Below are 19,221 nucleotides of genomic sequence, written 5' to 3'. Positions count from 1 at the left end.
TTATACATTGGTTAAGCGGTTTTTCTGACTCATTAATTCAACAGATTATGTTTGCATTTGAGTAATAGAAACAATTAAAACTCAACAATAAATCTGTGCTTAGTTTTAAGGCTTTTTCTGCCCAAAATTAGTACATATCGGGTACTGTCCTAAGATAACCAGATAACAGAATAATTTGATCTAATATCTTATGTCACATTCTCAGTAATTCTCATTTGATTTTAAAATCAAAATATTTGGGCCGGGTGCAGTGGCTCATGCCTGTAATCCCAGTACTTTGGGAGGCTGAGGCGGGCAGATCACAAGGTCAAGAGATTGAGACCATCCTGGCCAACATGGTGAAACCCAGTGTCTACTAAAAATAAAAAAATTAGCTGGGCCTGGTGGTGCACACCTGTAGTCCCAGCTACTCAGGAGACTGAGGCAGGAGAATCGCTTGAACCTGGGAGACGGAGGTTGCAGTGAGTCCAGATAGCGCCACTGCACTCCAGCCTGGCGACAGAGCGAGACGCCATCTCAAAACAAAACAAAACAAACAGAAAAAAAAACAAAACAGAGTATCTGGCTTTCCTTTGATAATATCCATTTCCTTTAGAATTTTTCATTTTTAAGTTTTAACATTGAATAGAACATGCCCCATTTGCATTTCCTCTCTGGTTCTTTTGTTTAAAACATATATATTTATCTAGTAGACCCATGTTATGGTTTCATCTGCATTGTTTTGCTTTTTATTGGACTGCCAATGTTATAATCTCAAAGGGCTGGTTTACCATTGTAATTGAGAACCAGATACCTGATTTTCCCAATGTCATGTTGTCCCATTTTTTCTTTTTGGCTATTAAATTTCAAGGTTTAAGTCATTCAAGAAAATAAAAGGGATCCTATTTATTTAATATAATGATGGACCCATGAATACTGAGTGCTTTTTTGCAAAGCAGTTGGAAGTTGAATGCAATAATCCTGGCTTTACAACATAAAATGTTAGCTATGGATGAGTCCCCACTATTGTGTCTTGATCTTCAGAAATACATATCCGTGATCTTAATATACCCTACCTTTGGACAATCCCATGTCTGCCAGTCTTCTCTGAAATCACATATAGACAGGACCGAAACATTCTGGACTCTTTTTAGCCACTGCAAACATACTCGTTCATCAGTAACCCACGTGAGCCAACTGAAATAATAATCACTGCCAATAAAATAGAAACAGGTAGTCATAACCATAAACCAGTTTTGCACACAAATAATTTCTTAATTTTTGTTTTCTAAAGGGTATATGTCATTGTTATACATTACTTATTTAATAGGTAAGGAAGACAAAACGTTCCTTTCTCTGGAGAGAAAGTTTAAATATCTCTACTTACTTAAAAAATATCTATGAAGTTTCTTATCTAATGAAATCATTTCATATGTGAGTTTTCTCCCTGTTTCTGGATTTTAACATTTTAGAAAAGAATTTAAAACATAATGACAAAGCTGCTGATCAATCTAGAGGGGAAAAAAAGCATTAAACTTGCATTTTGCACAAGTAAACTCCATTTTTCACCTTATAATTAGTTGAGAGAGAGACAAGTGTGATAAAAGGATAATCTTTGTCTCTCAGCAGATTCATGTTGGAAGCTAAGTTTTAGCTGTGACTATGGTCAGGTATTGAAATTCAGGCTTGTGGAATAAATCACAGATGATGTATGCAAAATAACTCAAATAGTGTTTGGCACATACTGGATGTCAGTGAATGGCAGCAATGATTCCGTGACTCTGAGGATGAACTAGTAGGTAGAGAACATCAACGTAAAATGAATCACAAACTTCTGGAAAATCACTGTAAAGGAAATCACAGAGCTGGAAGGGGCCTCAGGCTCAAATCCTGGCTTTATGTCCTAATAGTTATATACCTTTAGGCCAGTTACTTAACTATTCTATTTTTATATAAAATCAGAATAATAATATTACCTATTTTAAAGATTGCTGTAAGATTGGCTGAGAGTGCTTAAACCGCTTAAGAACTATGTCTGCTACTTGATGAGTGTTCAGAATACGTTTGCTACTACTATTTTATTGTTAGTATTTTACAGCTGTTCAAACAAGCCTCTGGACTCTTTGTGTTATGCTCATTTCATTTGCCACCTGTGGAGAATGACACTTTAAAAAAATGATGTATTGAGTCAAGTTTTCATCAACTCGATCAGGGTGGGGAATAGCAGATAATTCAAAAATGTAAAGTCATGTTTGATTACACAAGAGTGGACTCAGCAAGGCCCAGTAGAAGCCTCTCATGGGGTTCTTTTCCCTATTAGTGATCAGTCATTTGAGCTTGGCCATTCTTCATGAAGCAGAAGGGGAAGACCCAAGATTGGCCCACTAGGCACTGGGAAGTGTTAAGAAAGCCCAACAGGCAGGGCCTGGGCACCTCTTCCCCTTAGCCACTTCAACCAGAAAGACCACAGAGGACTGACTGAAGGTCGCTGTAGTCTGGACTAATCAGACAATCAGACATAGGGCATCACGCTGGGGAAGTGAGAATCCTTCACGTCCCTGCCTGCCTACAGTTCATCTCTAGACAATTCTAAAACCAGATAAATGAGAATAGTCTGCTACATTGTGAAAAATGCTGATTTTTGGAGAGGGTCAGCTTACCTTCTCTTATTTATCATACACATGTGATCCACATAGATCCACAAACCCTGGCTTGGGATAAAGTCAGCCAAACTTGAAAGAAGCCAGGGTGAGGACATACATGAATTTTACTATCTGCTTGTTGGTCCCAAGTTCACATCTGTACAGCTGAGGAAAGTTTCACTTAGACTGATCACCGAGGTTACGTTTATATGTATAAAAGGGCTAATTTTGAAAAACCAATTAAGGAAATTTATTTGTCAATTTTAATTTTGTATGTCTTCAGCTTTGTGTGCAACTCTTATTTACTTATTTGTTTTTGCTTCTAGCATGCACAGCATAAACTCACTAGAATATAGGATAGAAACTTGGGAGGGATCTGAGATGAATTACCTTGAGGCTATCATTGCTGGAACAGGCACTTCCTGGGGACCTACATACGCAGGGTAAGTGGTATCGACAATAAATATCCGAACAACAGGATTCTTAGCTCCAGCCTGCCAAAAAACTTGAGATGTATAAGCTCATAAAATTCCAATTATCACCAATATTTTAAAGAAACTTTAGGAATTTAGACATATTTTTCTAAGCGAACAATCTTATGTATATCACTGTGGAATACATTCTATTTATAACATGACAAGGAATTTCATTTCAATTTTACCTGCAGGGCAATTACAAATGTTGTGTCAACCAGAGTGAAACTAGGTGTTTTAACTGCCTAATGAGAGAGCTTTAAAATTTATAGGGAAAATAATTTTGGATATGAAAATGCAGTTCTGTGAACATATTCTCTTTTCTGATTTCCAAGACATATCTCTCTCATTTTTGTTATTGGGATAATTATAATAATAATCATATCTCTGTATACCAAGGAGAGTTCAGAGGGTGATTAATTTGAGAGGAGAATGGAAAGAAAAATAAATGAAAGACACTTTTTGCTTTTGCCATATGATTTGGTCTAGGACAATCACCAAATGCTCAGTCTCCTACCTGCTTGTATTATTACTGCCACCATCTCCAAAAGGTTAAGGAAATTTCACCTCCAAATGAAGTATCCATGAGATACTTTTCTTGTTTTGTGCTTTCTATACTACTGTATGCTTAAACTTTACATGACAGTATAGCTCATACCTAGACAGTTTCTTAGAGTTCCTCTGTTATTTTGCTGTAGAAAGAGAGAATCTTGGAGTTGTAATAAAATTTAAATTCATGAAATGTAGGTGCACAGTAGGTAATGACTCAGTGCTGTTTGAATTCATCCAAAGAACTGTTCAACGTCTCTTAGGACCTCCCTGTTTCACTCCCAAGTTTATCAGAGACTCCCTTAGTTTTTTGGAATGTTCCCACATCTCCACCTAACGCCAGATGTTTTAGCAACTTTAAGCCGCAAGGAAATATGAGAATGTGGGTCCCAACTTCCCAATCAGTGTCAGTCACTCTTCAGTTCTGGGTTCCCCATCTCTTCCTACTCCCATAGGTCCTCCCAAAGATCTGAGTTCTTTTACATCTTGGGTTCCCCCAAAATGTGAGGCCTTTCCCAAACATCTCCAGCTTTTAGAGTTTTTACACAGCTTTTAGGCTTTTAACATAAATATTACACTGTCTGCAATTCTATTTCTTTCTCTATGGCCACTTTGGCTTGCTTAGAATTCACTTGTGTGTATGCCACATCCAACCATCTTTGTCACCCAGGGACCCGCTGTGTCCAACCATGACAATGTTCCCCTTGGCAAGTAAAAGCAACAGGATCCAAAGAACAAAGTGAATTCTAAAATCTCATCCGATTCCTTGTGCAAGAGGTGAATTTGTACTTTGAGTCCCTTTTTTCTGATATCATTTTTACATTGAAATTAGGATATAATGCTTCTTCACTGAGACCTGACCATTCTCCTACTGCACACTCAGGTCTCCTCCCTGCAGACGTGAGACTGAATAAAAAGAATGTATAACAATTCTACAATGTTAAATATCCAAACACTATGGGCTCACACCATGTCTAATTCCTTCAAGGGACAAATTGAGACTTACAAATTTAACCTATCTTGTATATCCAGAAAAGACCATAACCCACGCCTGCTTCTACCTGACAGGAACATCAAATTCAGCATTTGTATTTCTTATTCTGGTTTGCATTTACATGAGAATTCAAGAGAGAATTGCAAAACAGAACTTTACCCTGAATTTGGAGCATGAAATATGAAAAAAATTAAAATTAAGTTAAGCTTGTTTTTCCTCCATGATCAAGACCATATGTTTTTCAAAGATTCTGCAGTAGATTTCGCAAAGACTACTTCATCCAGCACAACCAGATGTCCAAAGCAACAGATGTCCACATAAATAATAGAGCACAGTACAATGTTTGCCTTACAATGCACAAGGATAAGAAGCTCTCCAAACTTGTTGATCCCACCTTCACTCATGGTAAATCATTGCTCATTTTGATACCAGGAAAATGAAAGTATCTGCTGAAAGTATTCAACATACCTTTGGGTATGGGATATTTATTGTTCTAGGATATTGTTCATCGCCATAATAGGAATAGGCAATAACTGGTATATCTGTATCATTAAATTCCGCATATGCCAAAAATTTTCCATTAGGAGACCACCAGAGAGCGTATTTTGTAGCAAGCATTTCCTCTGAAAAATAAGTACTAGGATATTAACTATAATTACATCTTACTCTTAAAATCATTGTAAATACTTCTAAATAGCTATTTGTCAACTGAAATAATTTATTTAATGTGGATGTAACATATGTCATACTTTGGTTATTAAAAAATTACATAATCTGAGTTAAGAGGAATAGTTTAACCTTTCACTCTATATCAAACATGAATTAGCCTTGTTAGAAAATGACATTAATCAGAAATGTAATTTTTTAAATACATAATAAACATGTTGGCAATAATTAATTTTTTCTTTCAGGGAAGTTTCAGGTTTTTTAGTCACCTAAGATAGCCAAAACAGAAAGAACTGTAATCGTACTAGAGAGTGACATAAACATTGAATGTTACATTTCCCTCCTAAGAATTAAAAAAAAAAACAAAAACAGAGTTAGTTTAGATAGATAGATAGATAGATAGATACATAGATACATAGATACATAGATAGATACATAGATAGATAGAGACTAGAAGTCTTTTTAAAGTCCAGTTAAGTCCTAAATTCTACATGACCTAGAATGAGAACAAAATCAACAGAGTATCAGAAAGTAAAAATATTTTCCCATAAGATAACATAGACAGTTGTTTAGTTTTGAAAAAAAAATTTTTTTTTCTACAGAAAAAGTAAACATGAGAAAATGTACTAACGCAGCACCTGAGGGCCATATACTTTTTTGGATTATAAATCATTACTACCACTTCATAGTAATGTTAATGAGAATCAATTCTACCAGTTTTCTGACAACAAGAATTTGTTCTTTTAAAATACGTATGCCCTATTGATAACCTAGAGACAATTTTCAGCAGTGCTACCCTTCATGGAAATAAGATACTACTCATCTAAATCTTACTAAATATATGAAATTATTTTAAATTAAAAGCCTAAAGCATTAGCAGTAGAAAAGGAATACAGCTTACCTTCATAAACCCAGTCTGGAATTCCATTAAATATTTTATTTTCTCTTCCATTAAATGTTATTTGAAAAGGTGGATCTCCTGGTCTTTGTTTCAAATAGATATTGTTTTGATAGACATATGCCTAAAAGTGGTGGTAAGGGGAAATTCCACAACAAAGTAAATGAAGGCTGTATATTTGTTTTAATTAGTCCTCTAATACCTTTAAACAGAGTGGTAATAAAGATACAAAAAAGATTCACAACTAAAATATCATTTTAATAGGTCAAAAAATCCAACCAACTCACATTAACATCAATTATGAATTTTAAAGTCTGAATCAAATAAAAAATAAAGCCTATTATTTTCTTAGTTGTTTCATTACCCCCAAATAAATAATTATGTATATTGACAGAAAGTTGAATAAATCTCTGAATATTAATAGCTAGCCAGATCTAATCTTTATTTAGAGTCCTTAAATAAGAGCTTGGACCAAATTTCATGTTGTCTGAAGCTAGTCTGGGAAACTTGTGAAAACCATATTTTTCCTGAGCTTTCTGGCACAACGCATTCTGGCTGAGTATAAGGATAAAGTTTTTGACTGCTATATTTAAAGAAGTCTATCCATGAGCTTGAGATTTTGCGGAATTCTCAGATGGGTTTCAATTTATCAAAACTCTTCCCGTTTTTAACCACTAAAATAGTCATGAATGTATTTTTTTTTTCTTTCAGGCAGGGAAATTTAACAAAGGCCAAAATCAAATGGCTCCTCTTTTATTTACATGATTAAACACTTCAAAAATTTAAACACTTACTAATTTACTCCCAACAGGCGACCAGCATAAATACTGAATTGGACGAGGAAGCTCATTTCCTCTTACAAATTCTCTAGAAGGAAAGAAAGAAAGAAAAACAACAAACCTTGCTGTTTAATGCAAAAAAAAAATAATTTGTATAAACAGAAAAAATAAACAAACAGTGAAAATTAAGGATCATTCCCTCTGCACCTACAAACCTAATGAAAAGAATGCAGGAATGAATAACTGGAGACATAGGTGTTCATTGCTGTTCTTCCAGTAGTTACTTAAAAGTCACTTAACTTTTCTGGGTGTCAGTTTTCTGACCTTTAGAGTGAGGTGAATGGATTCAATACTTACAGACTGTCAAAGTGGAGAAGATCTCTAGAAATTATCTAATACAATCCTCTCATTTTATAGAAAGTAAATATGAGGTTTATAGAGCTGATAGAACTTTTTAAGACCACATTGCTAGTTCTTGGCAGACCTTGAATTAAACTCAAGTGCTTTTAACCCCTGGGATTGTAAAATTTGCACACACTAGACTGAAATGGTCACTGAAGTGCCTTCCAGCTCTGAAATTCTATAATTGTGCTGAAGTTTAGTATGTGCTCTTCTACATTCTCATTCACAACCCCCATCTCTGTGAATGCATATGCATTTCAAATTTTTGAAAATAAGATGCCATTTGACAATCTCCCCAGGGATCTGACTTGAAATCAGAAAAGGAAAGGAACATCTGATCTCAAGCTAAACTGAAAAACGGATTGTATACTGGGCAGTATGCCTTAAGCTTGTAAAGTCCTCCACCCATGGGGAAATTTCAAATAGTCTATTGGCCAAAACTCTCACTTTGATGCTTAGAGTCACTCTGCAAGCACTCAAGTGACTTGCATTGTGGAGCTTTTGTAGTTCTTCAGCAAGAATGCATTCAGACTTTTATAAGTGTTACAGAGTCGTAGGATGTCATGCTTACTTTTTGACTTTTGTCATCTTGAAGATTGTATTAACAGTTTCATCAAGACTGCCTTCGTAGGAAAGCAAAGCAAGATCTGCCGCCCAAGCACAATTTGAAGAGCCTCAAAAAAGACTCCTGCCCAACCCCTCCAAAACAAGCTCTCCAACCTGGACCTAACATGTGCCTGACATTTCTGCCTTTCCCATTCTTTTAGTATTTGGACAATTGTGAAGATATGTAACACACACTGCCTTGATGTAACTTTTTAGGTGCCTGTATGAGACCTAGCAAGTAACAAGGGAACATGGCATAGTTTTGAGTGGGGACAGTGATTCCCATGGAAAGTGACCATTGGTGCTGCAATGAGAGTCCTGGCCGCCAGAGGGCAGTACATGAGCACAAGGCCCCTGGGTGATCGGGAATATGTTGAAAGGGATGCAAGATCCCAGTTAAAAGATTGACCCAGGCCTGGCCTGCTCGCTCACGCCAGTAATCCAAGCACTTTGGGCGGCGGATTACTTGAGGCCAGGAGTTCGAGACCAGCCTGGCCAATATGGAGAAACCCCGTCCCTACAAAAACACAAAAATTAGCAGTGGTGGCACAAGCCTGTAATCCCAGCTACTTAGGAGGCTGAGGCAGGAGAATGGCTTAAACCCGGGAGGAGGAGGTTGCAGTGAGCCGAGATCACACCACTGCACTCCAGCTTGGGCGAGAGAACAAGACCCTGTCTCAAAAAAAAGAAAAAAGAAAAAAAAAGAAGACATTCTTCACCTGGTTCACAATTTGTTCTCAAGCTAGTGCTCATGTTACCTTTGATACTGTAACATTGTCTCAGTTTTCTACATACAGTGGAATTATCTATGCAATCACACAGGCAGCACTAAGCTAAAAATCTCAGCGCATGTCTCAAGCCTTCACAGCTGCCATTTTCTGTTTTCTGAGTCACTAAAGGTATGAGAAAAGGCGAGGGAGGATGCTTTACAAAGGCGTTCATCTCCTCAGTTTTGCCTACCTAGCTTGAAACCAGTACTGTCTTGTTTTCTCTATGCTAGATTTTTATAGAGTCTTCAAAGGCATATAAAAGACTTGAAACTAGTTGTATTCAGCGATGCCTAGAATCTCAAACAAGTTTGCCATCCGTCCTTCACTTCCTAAATTATGCTGTATTTACCTGACCACCACCTCCCACCCAAAAATCTGAAATGCTAGATAGTTGTGCCAAAAACAAAGAAACAAACAAAACCAGTGGTTTGATTAAATTCACTGCAGAGAATCTAAATATTTAATGAGATTTTAGGCCATAAAGTTTATATAATCCATGGTTAAAATATTAGGATTATCATCTTTTTGAATGCTGTTCAATTTGGCGAGCCTCACAAAAGAATTTCAAAATGATTAAAAGAAAAACAAAGACATGATGAGAGCCTTGAGAAATTGGACTGAAAGACTAAGATTCCCCACTCACTAATCGAAACACTTCTTAAGAGTAGAGCTGGCGCCCCAAGCTCATTTGCATCTCATTGTTATATGTGTTTCACATAGAAGGGGCTCAATAAATATTTCTTAAATTTGGTGATGATATGGATTCGGAGACAAGAAGGACTCAGAATGCATTCGATGGATTTTAGATTCTACTTTCAGAAGCAGTTCCTATTTCTTAATTTGACAGTTTAAGTATATCAGAGTAATTCTTTTCTGAACATTTGAAAGAAATAGTTAGATAATTTTTTAAAAAATTTTTGTGCTCTTGCTAGACAAAAGGGGAAATAGACCAGAAGATTTTTTTTCAATACCTCTTCAAGCCATATAATTATTTCCCCTTTGATATAACAGCAAAGAAGATATCACATTAAGATGAGTAGCTAAGGCAATTCATTGTCCACACTTAGCCAGGGTGATTTTTCTAAAGTGCAAATCTGATCATGTCATTTTCCATTTAAAACCCTTGAATGAATCCTTATTGTCATCAGAAAGAAAGATCTAAACTCATTTTAATGATTTCCTCATTATTATCTGGCCTATGCTTCCTGGCCTTGGCTGTTCCCCAACCTTACACCACCTCCCACTAGTCAGTGGGCCCCTCCCTCAATTTCAAACAAATTGACCTACTTTGCATTTCCCAAATGCACAATGCTCTCCCTCCCCCTTTTAGGCCTTTACATATTCTTCTTGCTGCCAGAAATTCTCTTCGTCAATCCTTCGCCTATCTGCACATTCATTTAATTTTTTCTTTTAAATGGTAAATGTTTCAAACAGTATATATATATATATAATATATATATATGGAAAATGGTACTTGTCTAACAATTTATCTACCAACAAACTTCAAAAGAACATTTAGGATTTTACATGTCAAATATTTTTCTGTTTTAAAAATAATTTTAACATTTTGTCATTTTTATAATAATTAATTTTAAAACAATTAATGGAGTACGTATTCAGACACAACTAATGCTGCACCTGTCTCCCTCCCTTCCTCCTCCCGTCAGTGAAATAGCTGCTCTCCTAAAAATAGTGTCTCATTCCCAAGGATGCTTTTGTGCTTTCCTATATATGTTTTTTCCACAAATAGCACAAGTTTAATTTGATCTTCAAAAATAGAAAATCCAAAACTATATTGTGAATAAAAATACAAAATATTAGTCAAATAAAGAGGTGGGTATCCCAAATAAGTATTTTCTTGAATTTTGTAAGTTTTATGGGTACATATATACTGTATTACCAAAAAGTAAGAAACAAAGATCAGTAAGAAGATAAAGTCTTCTTAACCCCAAATCATAGTTTGGAATGAAATCATTCCAGATATTAGATTTAAGTCGTATTAATAAACAGAGGTGATTTACCCATTGCTAAGGTCATAGATGTAATATGTTGCTGTGTAAGAGTATCTCCAAAGCTGTCAGAAAGAAGAAAGACAAAAAACAAATTGCAATTGTTAAAAAGCTTGTATCAATAATGTATAATCATATATCATCCAATTCAAAGTTCAGAATTATAAAAGGACTACTTTCACAAGGCACTAGGAAGAATATGTTTCAATTCCAAATGAGTCTTCATTTAAAGAGTCTTACTGTGGACTTTTGTGCCGTTTGTGCAAGTTCCAGAACTAATCTCAGCAGTGATTCAACCCTCACTCCATAAAAAGCATACCCAAAGAAATTTCCTAACATAAAAAGCTTATCTTTGCATACTCTATCCCAGAAATGTTCCCTTCATGTTTTACCTGTATTGAAGTAAAACCACAATGATTTCCACAGCCTATAAGGATTACCCTGCACCTGGATAATTCATTCTAATTGTACCCTTTAAAATTGGGTAAAGAGAATTTCATTCAACATGTATTTTTTGCTGCAAATTGCTTGCCTTTCTTTGAGTATAGTCTTAAAAATAATAACTGAAAAAAATGAATAAGAATATTTAGCTTATAATTCTTCTTGAACAAAGCTCTTCGTTTTCTTGTTAAGTATGTTTATGCTGTTGTTAATGAATGATGCAAGTATTATTTTGGACTCTGTTTCTTAAAGCGCTTTCACACTTAAAACAAACAAGCTCCATAAGATTGAAACATGTCTTGCTGAAGATTATTGGTGACCAGAGCCTGAATATTTAGAGATAAAGACAGACTCTTGCTTTCTCTCACTTTTTTAAACCACCTTGTGGATTAGTAGGAGATATAATTGGATATAATCAAATTAAATAGTTGATACCTTTGAATAATCACTTTCTAGATATACAAATTGCCGATCAGGTGATAAGCCGTAATTTGAAGCATTCACACTTTTCTGAAATTATGAAGAGGTTGATTAGAATACAGAAAAGATAACAAAGAGCCATGTAAATTTGTAGTTTTAAAAGAATATTATATTATTAACATACTCCTACATACATAGACTTTCAATACAATTGAAAAAAATAATTTGTGTAACTTAACTATAATTCAAAGAAATTTACTAGATACTATGGGAGAAGGATGCAAGAGATAGTATATACTTTGTGATTTCAAGAAACTTATAAACTTGTTAAGGAGTAACATACTACAAATTATAATGTTCTATAAAAGAGATTCAATATAGCATTGCAAAATTATTAAGAAAGAAATAATTAAATTCAAATGAGAAGGTTATTGATTGCAAAGAGAAAGAGAGTATTATCTAAACTTGGTTTTAAAAGATTAGTAGGTTTTTCAGGGTGGAGAAAGCTGGCGGACTGGGAGCCCAGGGGACAGAACAGTTAAGTGCCTATACTTTATAGCTACCACTTATTAAGCACTTACTCTATGTTAGGCACTGCCCTCAGCACTTGCAAATGTTATTTCATTTAATTATTTTATTAACCAAAAGAGGTGTTATTATTCCCACTTTACCAAGGAAAACACTGAGGCATAGTAAGATTGGTGTAGTGAAACCCCTTACCTAAGGTTTCACAACTAGCAAGGGACTGAGCCAGGATTTGAACCTCAATTGGCCCGACACTAAGGACTGAGTTCTTAACTCCTATCTTATGCTATACTATATTCAAAGAGGAGGAAAGATGCTAGGTGATTAGAAGAAGTCAAAGACAGTAGTCTAATGGGACTAGCAGACAGAACGGGAAGACTCTAGTGGAGTATGGAGCTGGGAAGGCAAGTTGCATCCAGATCAGGTGCTAAGACTTTGAACTCTGTTTCTTGGTCAATGAAGAGTGGGCAAAGGTTTCTGAGGGGGAAGATTATGTTGGATACATACCATGGTTCTATTACTCAAAATGGTATATGATTGTCCTGTTTCAATATTATAAAGTACTATATTGTTATCTGCAGATTGATGAAGATATTCTTGTCCTTTAAACAAGAAAGAAAACAAAATTTAAATGATCTCTCTTAACATGAAATACGTTCCTAACGAAAGAAACCTCTCCTATTTCACAGACCTACTTTGTTTTTCCTCTCTGTCCAGTATTGCTCTGTGATGTGTAAAATAGTAAGTTGGTGGTAGAGGAAGAAGGTAGAATGCTTTGTTCTACTTCACACGAAGTTGCCACATTTGCAAACAGCAGCCCTATTTTAGCCGATTCAGGGTGCTTAGGAACACAGTTTTGTTTTCTCTGGGTTACAAAGGGGATAACCTAGTTTGAAATGTATATTTCTTTTGCAGTAATAAATTACATTTAGGTTGTGTTTGGTTCAACTTAAAACTCACTGTATTAATTTTATTTTCTAAAGAGAAAAAATTAAAAATTTCCATTTTGTCCAGTGACACTTAAGATACTCAACTAAAATGTCACAGACTATTTAGTTGATCTCACTATTTATTTGATTAGATTTGCTTTATAACATCCTATTTTGAAAAGCTGTATGAAAATACCGATTTCATGACCCTTAAAGGGTTCATTGTCAGATTGAGATTTGTCTGTTTTCCAGATTATCCAGATTAATAATGGAATTTCTCTTTTGGTAAAATTTTTGTGACTTCTCCTAATTAGGAATGTACCTACCATTCTCAAAAGTGATTACAGACATTCAAATTATTTCAACAATGCATTGTCAACTTTTCCTTTTCTGTTTAAAACCCTATTGGCCTCATTACTATGGGGCAAATCCAGTATGAATGGTTTTGTCAAAAGCGCTTTTTGAGCACTTGAATCATTCACATAATTGTTCTTTTTGTACATTTCAGCTGATATGGCTTCAGTTACTATAGAGATGCATTAGCACTAAAATAAAAACCAAACAAAATACATAAAAAACCCCTAAAAGATAAATAATACACTTACCTGAAATCCAGTTTGGAAAAAATGTTTTATAAGAAAATGTTCCATTTAAAATATCCTTCAGTGTGAGTGCTCTCATTGTATTTTCTTCAGAGTTATGAACTTTGGGGGAAGAGCAAACACATCCGTATTAAAAAGAAGGTTAACAGCTCAAATAAATTCTAAGCCTGGCCTTCATCTGTTCTTTCTTATATAATAATAAGATCTGCTATTTGCTAAGTGGTTGTTGAACTCCTATCATCATAACTATTATTATCAATAGTAGTATCTCCTTTTTTGTAGATAGGGTAATTAAGAATTAGGGAGGTAGTTTCACTGCCTGGAAGGGAAAACTGGCTGGAAACTGTAGAGGAAGATGAAGATTACAGAGGAAGGCCATGCAGAGCAGCTGGGGCATGATTCTTCAGGCAGTGAAGAGTTGTCAAGGTTTTCCAGAAAGAAGATGAGATGAGGTTCCAACAACTCTAGTCCTTGCAGAGCTGGGATTACAGACCATGTGGGTTTGGCTAAAATCCCAGTCTCTTGTGCAGTTCACTGTATTTCCTCACATAGGTTTGGTTCAGATTTCAACTGGTTTGTCAATGGTGTATTTTAGCATCCCAGTTGGTCAAATGAGATCGGCCAGAACGCTTACCTTCAGAAATCTCAAGGGAGACATGAATTTAGGTAATGTTCTCATACTGACTATGGATTTTTATAAAAAGAAAGTAGACCAAAAGAAAAGAAAACCCCTTGATCTATACAAAATATCTTAGAAATCCCAAGAGTGGAGGGTTTTCTGTAGAAAAACTAATCTAATGTAGCTCACAAATCACAAATTCAATCTGTATTTGAATACTTCAAAACCATTGTGTTTTTCAAACATGATCTTATTCTCAGAACAAACATTCATTACAGAGCCCTGAAGCAGTCAGATACACCAGGCAGATAATAAGGCAACCAAAGCCCAGTGCCCTTTTTTATCCATATTGCCATTCTCCATCTCTCCCACCTTACCCTTCCACAGGCCACTAAAACTGATAGGAAGATCCTATACCTTGAATGCCATTTATGAATCTGGTATTTGCCCAGGTGAAAACAAAACTGTCAAAGATGGGAGCTGTAACTTTATGCTGCTATAAAACTCGTAGCCCTCCATGACTCTTCCAGTAAGGACCACAAATGATGATCTGGATGGACTACAGACACTGGCTGGTGTGGGGCAGTCTACCCTGCCAGCTCTTCTTGCTCCTCTCTCATTACTTTCTGGACACTAACAAGCCAGTCTTTCTTTTCCTCAAATACTCTTTCTGTAGGGTGTCTACAGCCTTTTCTAGTCTCTCTCCTTTAATGCTCAATCCAAAAGCTATATACTTCCTCTGAGAAGCCCCTTCTGACCCCCTGGTTTAGATCAGGTTTCCTTTTACAAATTTCCATAGAGCATGTTCCTTGCTTTTAGAACACTTGTCTTGGTTTGTAATCATGTGTATATTTGAGTGATTATTTGCTTAATGTTTTCCCACCTCCCTCTGTATAATCAAATCAGTTACCATAAGGCCAGGAATCATGTCTCGTTTTTCTCATAGCACATCCCAAGTGTCTAGCACATACAGGCATCTAATAAATAGTTGTTGAACGAATGAAGGCATGGAATGAAGGCATGAAATGAAGGCTGGCTGGATGGCTGGATGGCTGGTTGGGTGGCTGGCTGGATGAGATGTGTGCCTTTTCTGAGTTCCCTGCATGGTTTTTGGTAAGTAGATCTCTGGTGCCTAGGCTTGCTCACTCATATTATGAGGTACTGGACTAGAAGGTGTTGGCAATCTCTTCCAGCTATACCACGCTAGATTTTGAAATCTGAAACTCAACCTGCTCTATTAACCTCGTAGTTATATTAATGTTCTGCTATGTATGTAGTAAGAGCAAAATAATAAAGTGGAATAATAACATCTTCTGTTGTTTTAACTGATTTACATTGATGCATGTATGCTCCATGCATTTGATTAGGACCATGAGTTTATTTCTTTCCTTAATTTGCGGCAACTTATTCCATGGCTGTAAGAATAGCGGCTGGTGAGCCCCTTTGCAACTAGACACTGAATACTTAATAGAATTGTTATTCTATTTTTTAAATAATTACCTTTCTGTATTATCTGTGCATCAAAACAAGGTTGTGTACACTATACAGTTATTTGTAATGAAATATCTTCTGTCTAATGAAATGGTATTATGTAGAATTCATACCATTGATTTTGTAATTCTCATTCAGTGAATAAAAGATCATTTACTACAATAGCATTAAAATAATTGCCAAGTATTGTATTTAATTCAATTTTAACTTTCCTAAGAGCAAGTTGCAATCCATTTCTAATGTAATAAAGGGAAAATTATAACACTATTTGTAGTGGAACTTATTTTCCATTTGAGACGCATTTAGTTTGTGCCTATACAATCCTGAATATCTAGATGGAAAATTTAAAAACATATTAAGTCCATTTACTGTAAATACCAAGATAAGAATTTTTTTAAAGAATGTTTTTTATATTAATTCAATAAATGAATATAACCTTAGTTATTTTTTAAAAAGTATAAATAATGCTTCAGTTATGGCTGGTGACATAGTTTTTCCTATTTAAGCATCTTTGCATATAATTTTCCTTACTTGTATTATGCTTAAATAAGACATTTATAGCTATCATTAATCTTCATTTTCATAGAAGGCTAAATTAAGTTAGATAATTCAACTAAAACATCTAGCTCTATGTGTGGCACACGGTAGCAGTCAATACATGTTACCTTTCAGCATTATTGTGACTCATCAGTATTTTTCAAATAAATATTTTAGACCAATGTTTCCCAAACAGATTTGTCCACTGGGAATTTTTCCTTCGGAATATCTACTAAAACCACAGTTTGAGAAACACAGTTCCAGACAAGGCTATTAGTATATACAATTAAGCTTTACTTTTATTCTAGTTTAATGAAGTTCATCAGTTATACTTGAACATTTTGTCTATTGCCTAGCTCCATAACTGAACTGTTACAATTAAAATCATAAGTGCAATTTGTACTAATATTGTACAATGAATAAATAAAACATAAAAAACAACAGTTTCAAATTACTTTTTAAATACCTACTCATTTTCCTTTTCGTATCATTAATCTTATCAGATTTCTCAAAAAGATTCTAAGAATTAATTATTTATTCCTTTAAACCTCTAATTTAGTTTATCCAAGAAGGTTGGACTTGATACTATATTTCATATTACTTCCTAGTTAGTAATCAATTTTATATGAGTGCATAGTAGCTATAAATGCCAACAATACAGAGAACGTAGCATATGACTCAAAGAATCTGTAAAGCAATTTTAAGCATGTACTAATTGTACTACTAATTGCCATAATGAGAATAATCCTCACCATCACCCAAGAAGTGATGAGTGGATGTATGAATAACATATCCAGATGAGCCAGCTACATGTATGTGGGAATGGATTTCAGGCACAGATTGGGCTGGGATGATTACTCCTAACCTCACGTTAGCTTCGTAAACCATATCATATGTCATGTATCCAGGGCTTGGAAAGTGTAATTATGTTGATGTCAGGCTGAGTACATTAAGTTCATCCCCAATATAATCAGAGAAATTTAAATTAGGCATTCTTCTCTTCCTGCTAAACATGACCATAAACACAGTTTTCATAAACACAGTGAAGTAATGTGTCTCCTTTGAGATGGTGCATTAAGTCACATGTTAGAATAAGAATAAAACATAAAGATTACTTAGAATTTTCAATCCAAGCTTTGATTCTTTGTATATATGGGTTTTTGTTTTCTCAACATTTATCTAAATTTATTGAACATGAATTTTTTCTCACCTCTATATTTATGTCGCAAAGAATTGTATAAGACATAGGTCTCCACCCATAAAAGTAGAAACAGTGATTGATTTTTCTCACTATTATATGTTCAGCTGCTAGGACAGTCCTTGACATAGCATGGGAGCTCAATAAATATTTGCTGAATAAAAAAAAAAACAACTTGACATATTTTGTGTTCGCTTGTTTTGAATAATTCCCCCGAGAATATATCTGCCCTTTCTACCCTCTATTACATGTTGTAAATTTCATATGTAGACTCTTTTGCCTTCATTTAAATATTTATAAAAATTTGGTCCTTGGAGCCCCTTGGAGTGTGCTTATATAAAAAACAGATTCCTAGTACTTATCTCAAACCTACTGAATCCAAATCTCTGAGGGTGGGGTCCTGGTAGTTTCAGTTTTCACCCAGCCTCCTCGATGATTCTTCTGCAAAGGTTCAAAATCTCAATTTAATGATTTCACTGAATCTATTTTGCTCAATGCACTCCTGTGCCTATAGGAATCATTCCTTGACTACAAACTCATGGTAGGTGGGTGAGGCTGGTCTGCAGAGCAATCCGTATGTCATGGAGAAGAGATTCCAGATAACTGAGTGTTGACCATGGCTTCCAAGGAATGTAAATAGCCTCCTTTAATGTTTGTCCACCTGTTCAGTGACCTTGCTCATTGCCTTCAAATGCACTCTTCTTTAAGTATATTCCCTTTCCCACACCTGGAAAAGTGGACAAAAGGCAAGGGGATTGATTCTGCCCCAGACTAGGCTTAAGTGAGATTATGGAAAAAACATTGGGGTCATTATTTTCTAGTGTTTGGAATTTGTGTATGTGTGTGTCTGTGTGTAAATCAGTATAAAATATATCTCCACAGCACCAAATACACTAAATGTTCTAGTCACCCAGAAAATATTCCATTAATAATTATTGGATCAACAAATGAATTTTCATGTCCCCTTCCAAATAATGTTTTAATATTAAATGTAATTATTTGATGATTTTGGAAGATTAGCTTTGACATCTATAATTTTTAAATTCTAACGGTTGAACAGAAGTAAACATGAATTCTGAAAGCATATCTCTCCTCTGTATATGTTAACACTTACTTGATTAGCTCTTAATTTTTGCCAGTGCCCTTAACTTCGTTTTGGCCCATCTTTAGTATAGTTACTCATACATTGCTTAAACACTCTAATTAACTATGCTTTAAATTATTTGCATTTTCAAATTATTAAAGCAAAGCTGAAAATTATTTCAATTATGAATCCCAGAAATTACAATTCACAGAAATGATTCACAAGCAAGTAATGATTTACTATTCTCTTAATTCTTTCTTAAAACGTTGTGCTTCAATTAGACTTCTGTGTCTGTTTCTGCCATTTGATTGCCTAGTACTGAAAAATTAGAAATGGGTGTTAGAGCAGAGACATTGGATGTTATTTCTAATGTTCAGCATAAGCCAAATGAGAAAATTAAGTGGCATACAAATGGCTGGCAGGTTCTTTTGTTCTCACTTTTGCACTTGATTTGTAATTGATGCATATGAGGTCATACCAAGCAAAGGGACTAGGGCTCTCAGGGAAAACACCGTCTTCCTGCTGGCTCTGCAGAGGTGCTACCTGTGGGGAGGTATCATCTCCAATTATCACACTGGGTTTTGTTTGTTTCTGCAGTGAGCACCACA

General features: G+C 35.2%; 1 protein-coding gene across 2 annotated transcripts in view; it reads right to left on the bottom strand.

Moving 5' to 3' along the window:
• Positions 1 to 19,221, bottom strand: part of FAP (fibroblast activation protein alpha) — a 73,239-nt gene that overhangs the window by 42,321 nt on the left and 11,697 nt on the right. The window contains exons 3-11 of one of the 2 annotated variants that reach the window (XM_032755561.2): positions 13,688 to 13,786; positions 12,661 to 12,755; positions 11,644 to 11,718; positions 10,780 to 10,832; positions 6,996 to 7,068; positions 6,205 to 6,325; positions 5,106 to 5,260; positions 3,012 to 3,115; positions 1,056 to 1,191 (exon numbers count right to left, since the gene is read on the bottom strand). In XM_032755561.2, coding sequence (XP_032611452.1) covers positions 1,056 to 1,191; positions 3,012 to 3,115; positions 5,106 to 5,260; positions 6,205 to 6,325; positions 6,996 to 7,068; positions 10,780 to 10,832; positions 11,644 to 11,718; positions 12,661 to 12,755; positions 13,688 to 13,786 — 911 coding nt within the window. The remainder of the gene's footprint in view (positions 1 to 1,055; positions 1,192 to 3,011; positions 3,116 to 5,105; positions 5,261 to 6,204; positions 6,326 to 6,995; positions 7,069 to 10,779; positions 10,833 to 11,643; positions 11,719 to 12,660; positions 12,756 to 13,687; positions 13,787 to 19,221) is intronic. The other variant, XM_032755562.2, reaches the window with a different exon arrangement.

This window comes from Hylobates moloch, unplaced genomic scaffold, assembly GCF_009828535.3.
Source record: "Hylobates moloch isolate HMO894 unplaced genomic scaffold, HMol_V3 SCAFFOLD_1, whole genome shotgun sequence".
In the NCBI taxonomy this organism is placed as follows: Eukaryota; Metazoa; Chordata; class Mammalia; order Primates; family Hylobatidae; genus Hylobates; species Hylobates moloch.
The sequence above is the reverse complement of the archived record's forward strand: the minus strand, read 5'-3'. Positions and strand labels throughout refer to the sequence as shown.